We start from the raw sequence: 6,000 nt of genomic DNA, 5'->3' as shown, positions 1-6,000 counted from the left end.
TGTGCGTGTGCACATGCGCTCACAGTCTTAATCAATGATTCATGGTGGCCTGGGTTTGACTCTCCAGGAAACTAGAGTTAATTATTAAATGCTTACGTTGTCTGGAATGAAGCTCAGGCAGCTCGACCGACAGGACAGACACACTGGGATGGCAACAAACACTGAAGCATTCACCACAGAGGAGACACCGAGGCCTCCAGCTGTCTCATGTATAAGATTATACATTGGAATCATGATGGACGGCTTTGCCACTGCACCGTTGCAGACGTTTGGCTTTGGTCCTGCCGCACCTCTCACTTCAACAATAGATTTTCTCATGCACCTAAAACTATTTGTCACCACAGTGAAGTGGTTTTTGAAGTGCCTCCGGGTCGCTCTCTCCTCTTTACCTCTCGGGCATCAGAACAAAGCACACATTCACGTTCAAAGCCGTGCCCCGAGACAGCAGGGGTGGTTTAGGTTTGTATTAGCTTGTAGCATATAGCAGTGAGTGGAGAAACAAGAGTGTCTGCTGTGCTGTGTGGGTCTGTAATTATGGTTTCTGTCTGTTTCTGAGGACGGTTCCAAATTATTTACCGCACACGAGGAAATCCCCAAACTACAGAAAGGAAACAGACAAGAGGAGCTGAGAACCTGAGGCCTTGTATTATAGGAACACGTTGTACGAGGAGAACTAGTTATAAAGTCTAGTTAGCACAGTTTGGATGTTGAATTATTCCACCACAAAGTGAACTGAAGTGACAGAATGAAAGAACAAACTTTGACAGTTCCTGAAATAAAGATGTGTTTTAACATTTAGGATTCGTACAACCCGTCTCGCTTTGCACCTTGACCCCAGATTTCACCACAAGATATATATTTTATTCATAGACCAACAATTATAAACAAAAAAAATATAAAGCATCACATCAACCTTTATAGGCAGAGAAAAATAAAAGGGTATATTTTTTTTTACAAGACATCTAAAAAGACCAATTCAGAGCACAATAGCAGAAATCACAACTAATATTGATTACAGTGAAAAATTTAAACAAAGGGGAAAAAACACAAGCACTATAAGTTGAGGAGTGTATAAAAATGACAAATTTGCTTGCAAAATATTCCCTACTGGGTAATTACATTGGCTATGGGGTTCAAAAGCCCATTAGGATCAGGACTGCTGTGTTCGAGGACACTAGGAGCTCTACAAAGAGCCGTCTTGTCTCAGATTGGTAGATGCTACTGGTTCTGAAACAATACGCTTATAGTTTGAAGGTTCATCAAAATCTACCAGCTTTAAGTAAAAGTTCAATCTCATGGCTTTGCTGTTCTGTTGAGTCCCTAAAATGTTAAAGATTAGCACCACTGGGCTGATGTTAACATCAAATGCTGGGTTAATGTAAATAAGTATTGTAAAAAAGAATCAAAATATTCTCCATGTTCACCCACTGTGTCTTTGTCTAGTGTTATGGAACCAGAAGGAAATCGATCCACTTCCACCAGAGTGGGTGGCTGGAAGCAAATGGGACCAATGCTAAGACTATGTTTTTCTACTTCACCAATAGCTTTTCCCAACCTACACATTTTTCTTATTTTTCTTCTCCTGCTTCCAGAACCATCAACATTATAAAGGTTAATGGTCATATAATAACACATGTATGTACTACATGTACATAGACCTACAAAAATGAGGACATTAGAATATGAGGAGCTACTGTTATTTACATGCCTCTATCTAAAACGTTTCCCTTTGTAAAAAGCTGTGCTTTGTTCTGAAACCGCCTCGTCTTCACAGGTAGAAAAATACAAGGTTCATGTCCCCAGACCTGCCGGCAGTATTTTCTGTCATGTCATGCAAAAATACTTGGAAGAGGACAAAGTCGTCAACACGCCGTCTCCTTATTGTCCTACAAAAATAATCGGTAGCAAAATAGACTTTAAAGCCTCAAGAGTCGTGCATCTGTCATTTCACTGCTTTCTGTACATAATTCTGCTGTTTTTTCTTTTACAGTCCTGAGTGTGCAAAAAGTCAATATTACTGATGGTTAAGAATAAGACCAATGTCATGGACTGCTGAGAGAGAAAATGAAAGATTAAAAAAAAAGCAAAGGCATCTTGCTGCTCTCTTTCTGTGGAATATTCCTATCACATACACAAGTATTCCTACGTGCCTACACTACATCTTGCATGTTCAATGTGTAATTTCACTGAAAGTTTGTGGAACAGTACAGTATGTGAAACGTTTTCAAGTTCGGTATAAATGCCTGTTATGTACTTTCTACTAAACAATACAAAGCTGCAAACAAACATTTTGCATATTGGCAAAGCTTCCTGAAATGAACGCTGGCTGTATTTCACATCGCCGCCTGGAAAGCACTAATGAAGCTATAAACTACAACTGTGGTTGGATGTTTCCTCAAAGAATATTAACATTTTACAAAAGTGCATCATCTTCCTGATGACATGTGATGAATATCTCTGTCAAGCTCTCAGATACGGGTTTCAATAGTTGGAAGTCCTGTCTGCTCTAATGTATCCTGAAGCATCAGACTGCATTGTCAGATTAATTTGGCGCACGGTTCAATTAAGTGAATAATTGATCAGAGGGAAAATGTTGAGTCTATAGTTGAATACATTTCTTACTTTAGAATGAGTTTCTTCCTGAAACTTACAGGTGTAGTTAAACATCCTGTTGTTTGCTTATTAGACTAAACAGGGCGCAAAAATGACAGTATGAAACCCTAAGCAAATATTTGTCCTAGGCTACAGTATAATCCTTCACACAGTGTTTACAAGTGATGGTTAACCATTTCCAATGTCTTCATAACCTATCAAATGCCCAGATACAAAAACAAAATCAAGTGAAATGCATTCAACGTTATCTTGTATATGCTTTACAAAATTGGTATTAATGCTTAAAAAAATTAAATTCATTTTGAAATCCATGGTTCACTTTTACGTCTGTACAAAAATGTAAAATCATGGAAATGAAATTTCAACAAAAGCGCAAAGAGAACACATTTCTCTTAATAATAATAATATAATAATAATAATAATAATAATAATAATAATCCCATTTCTACAGATTTTCTGGCAGGTTGATGCCAAAGAAAAATATTGCCATCAAAATAATTCTGGACAAAATGTGAGATCATACTAACATGGTACGGCTTTAATGCACTTGTCCCCTTTTGCCACAAACAACATGAATATAAAAAGTGCTACTGTCAGCTGGTGGGGAGGAAGGACTCTGTTACAGATTGAGGCTTGGCTGAATGAGGGAGAGGGGGGGGGGGCTCATCATCTTTCTGTACTGGTGTAGCCATTCTTGTCTGCATGAAGTCTGTGTGTTTTTAGTCACTGACAGGAGATGTGTTGTACAGGACGTGGATGGCTGAAGGGTTTCCCTAAGAGACGCTGGAGCAGCGGATGCTGGGGGAGCCCATCTGTGTGAGCACCTTGTCCAGCCACTGCAGGGGGCCGTTCAGGTGCAGCTCGATCCAGCAGGGGGTGCTGGTCACCGTCTGTCTCCTGGGAGGGACAGAGGGAGAGACAGGTAAGTACACACACAGAGCCATGGAGAGGACAGGAGCAGGTCACTTCACTCACAAGTTTCAGCAAAGTCAAACTATGTTATCTTCAATTCAGCAACTTCAAAAAAACACACAACACAGATGAATGCAGATTTCTGAGTTAGACAGAATTTCATGTCAGTGTTTTCATTGAGAGTAGGAAACCTAAAATCTAATCTATAATTGATGTTATATGGTGATGGGCTGAACTGACTCAGACTCAGTCTGCTACCTACGTCCTTCTAGAGATCAAGTGATGCCTTCATAGGAATCATTCTGCAACTGAAAGGAAGATGTTTAGTTTCTTAAGCTTTTGTCACTTTTGTCTTTAAACCTCAGAGGAAACCATCGGATGTGATGTTCCACTTGTAGCACATGGTTTGAATTTTTAATTTGTTTCTTTTGTTCTTGATTTTTTGAAAAAGAATCACTTTAGAAGAGGCAGCATTTAAAAAAACAAACTTTTCCAGACATTCAGCCCTTTGATCTCCGTATCCTTTGGCTCTTCACTGATTCCCTACAGACTTCATCCAAAAACTGTTAGTGCTTTTCTCACAGAGGAGAGGAGAGGCCATTCAAAGTAATATGATGTATGAGGTTAAGTGGAGTTAAGTGACAGCTCTTCGAATAAGAAAGGTCACATTTCCAAAAACACCCAGTGATAACCCTGTTCTCTGTCTCTGTGCTTTCACTCCTTTGTGATTTTTTCTGGCAAATCAAGTTTGACACCAGAGTTGAGTGGGATTCAGGCAGCAGCAGGAGACGAGAGGGATGTTTGTGGAACTAAACCAAACAACAACAATCAGTGCCAGCAATAGATAAAAATGTATTTTGCATGTAGAAATCCATCTTGTTCCCCCTCTTGTTTATCTGAAGAAGGTTCTTGGTTCATTTTTCCATGTATCTGCTCTCATAAATTAAACCTGAGTTACTGCCTTGTTGTTGTCTGCCTCTGCCAAACAGTTTCCAAGTTTCCAAGAACATGTTTTGTGAGGTCACACTGACTCTCTGACTTCACTGACCTTCGACCAAAATCATCTCACTTCAGTCGTGTGGATGAAAATAACAAAAAAAAATGAAAAGGGGGGGCGGAGGGACAACCTGAGGGAATAATGCCTCCGGACACAGCTGCTGCTGACACAGTCAGTGAGGAGAGAGACAGAGAGAAGGAGTGGGTGGAGGTGGAGGAGAAGCAGGGCATGGCTGCTCCATAGCCTGAATCCTGTTTTGGAGTGTATCTACATGTCAGTGTTTGGTGTGGACGGGGCTGAACAAAGGTTTCCTCGCTGTGGAAACCTCCTGTGCAGAGCCGGCCTTCGTCCAATCATCTGCTCCCCTTTGTTCCGTCTCCTCCTCTCTTACTATCAGTGAGTCAGACTGGGTGGAAAACAGGGAGGGGACGGAAGAGGGAAAGTCTGACATCTTTTTTTTTTTTTTTTTTTGACACAGTACATGTGTGTTTGTTTAAAAATAGTCTGGCGTGCCAACTGGTGCCTGTTTCTATTGATGAGGGCTCGGCAGCGTCATCCACCGGATTCAGCAGAGTGTGAGCAGATGCCTGGGAGCGGGGGACTGCTGGATTCTGGGATATGATTCACAGTCTGTTTGTTTCTATTGTCTGTGTTTACATATGGGCTTGCTAAGGACTTGATCTTCAGCACTCGTAACGCCGCTGACAACTTGATTACGGGTTTTATCTTCTCTTAAGCAGTTCAGCTCTGTAGTGGTTGAGGTTTACCGTTATGGAGATGGATGAGTGGTTCTGTCGCTGCAGCTTACCTGTACTCTGCTCCCCAGCCCTTGACGAAGCTCATGCGGATAGTGCACATCCTGGTGAGCTGGTAAACAGCCTCGAAGCCCTGGTTGACTGACTGGGCCAGCAGAGCAGCAAACTCTTGGTTGTTGAAGATCTTCAGGTTACATCCTGGAGGAAACATCAGACTGGTCAAACCAAGACACTTTTACTATCTCCTTCTGTTTTTATAGAGAGTAGTCGTAAAGTTTTTAGCTCCTCACAATTGATTTAGAGATCTGACCTGAGAGGACTCTCTCTGATGTTGTTAAATCAGCTGATCACAGTGTTTTAAGCACAGCTCATACTAATAATGTAATAAAAGTTATCTAAAGCAGGAAAATATGATGTGGATGAATCTAATTTAATCTGTGTATTAAACCTTGTGAAACCATTGCATTAACTTAAGGACATTTAATTAAGACTAACTATGGTCAGATCTAATAAGACTGCAGTGAGTTCTAGGTTTAATGTGCTGGCACTTTTCCAAAATGTGACTGAACTGAATGAAAGAGGTGTGAGTGCCAGCCTGAAAGGTCCACACGTTTGCCCTGACAACAACTCTCCATTCAGATGTAAATGTGTTGCATTCAGGGAAGTCTTTTCAAATCGTACAGTAAAAGCAGACAGACTTCAACACATATAAAAAAAAAACTG

The 6,000-nt window shown here is 40.8% G+C and overlaps 1 protein-coding gene across 1 annotated transcript in view; it reads right to left on the bottom strand.

Annotated features, from left to right (window-relative positions):
* Nucleotides 1-910: 910 nt before the first annotated feature.
* The window catches only part of LOC311005198 (mothers against decapentaplegic homolog 3), a 28,323-nt gene continuing 23,233 nt past the window's right edge, over nt 911-6,000 (bottom strand). The window contains exons 7-8 of the mRNA XM_083997551.1: nt 5,331-5,475; nt 911-3,510 (exon numbers count right to left, since the gene is read on the bottom strand). Coding sequence (XP_083853677.1) covers nt 3,387-3,510; nt 5,331-5,475 — 269 coding nt within the window. The 3' untranslated portion in view covers nt 911-3,386. The remainder of the gene's footprint in view (nt 3,511-5,330; nt 5,476-6,000) is intronic.

This window comes from Trachurus trachurus, assembly GCF_905171665.1.
Source record: "Trachurus trachurus genome assembly, chromosome: 3".
Classification (NCBI taxonomy): Eukaryota; Metazoa; Chordata; class Actinopteri; order Carangiformes; family Carangidae; genus Trachurus; species Trachurus trachurus.
Note: the sequence above shows the minus strand (reverse complement) of the source record. Positions and strands in the feature narration are given on the sequence as shown.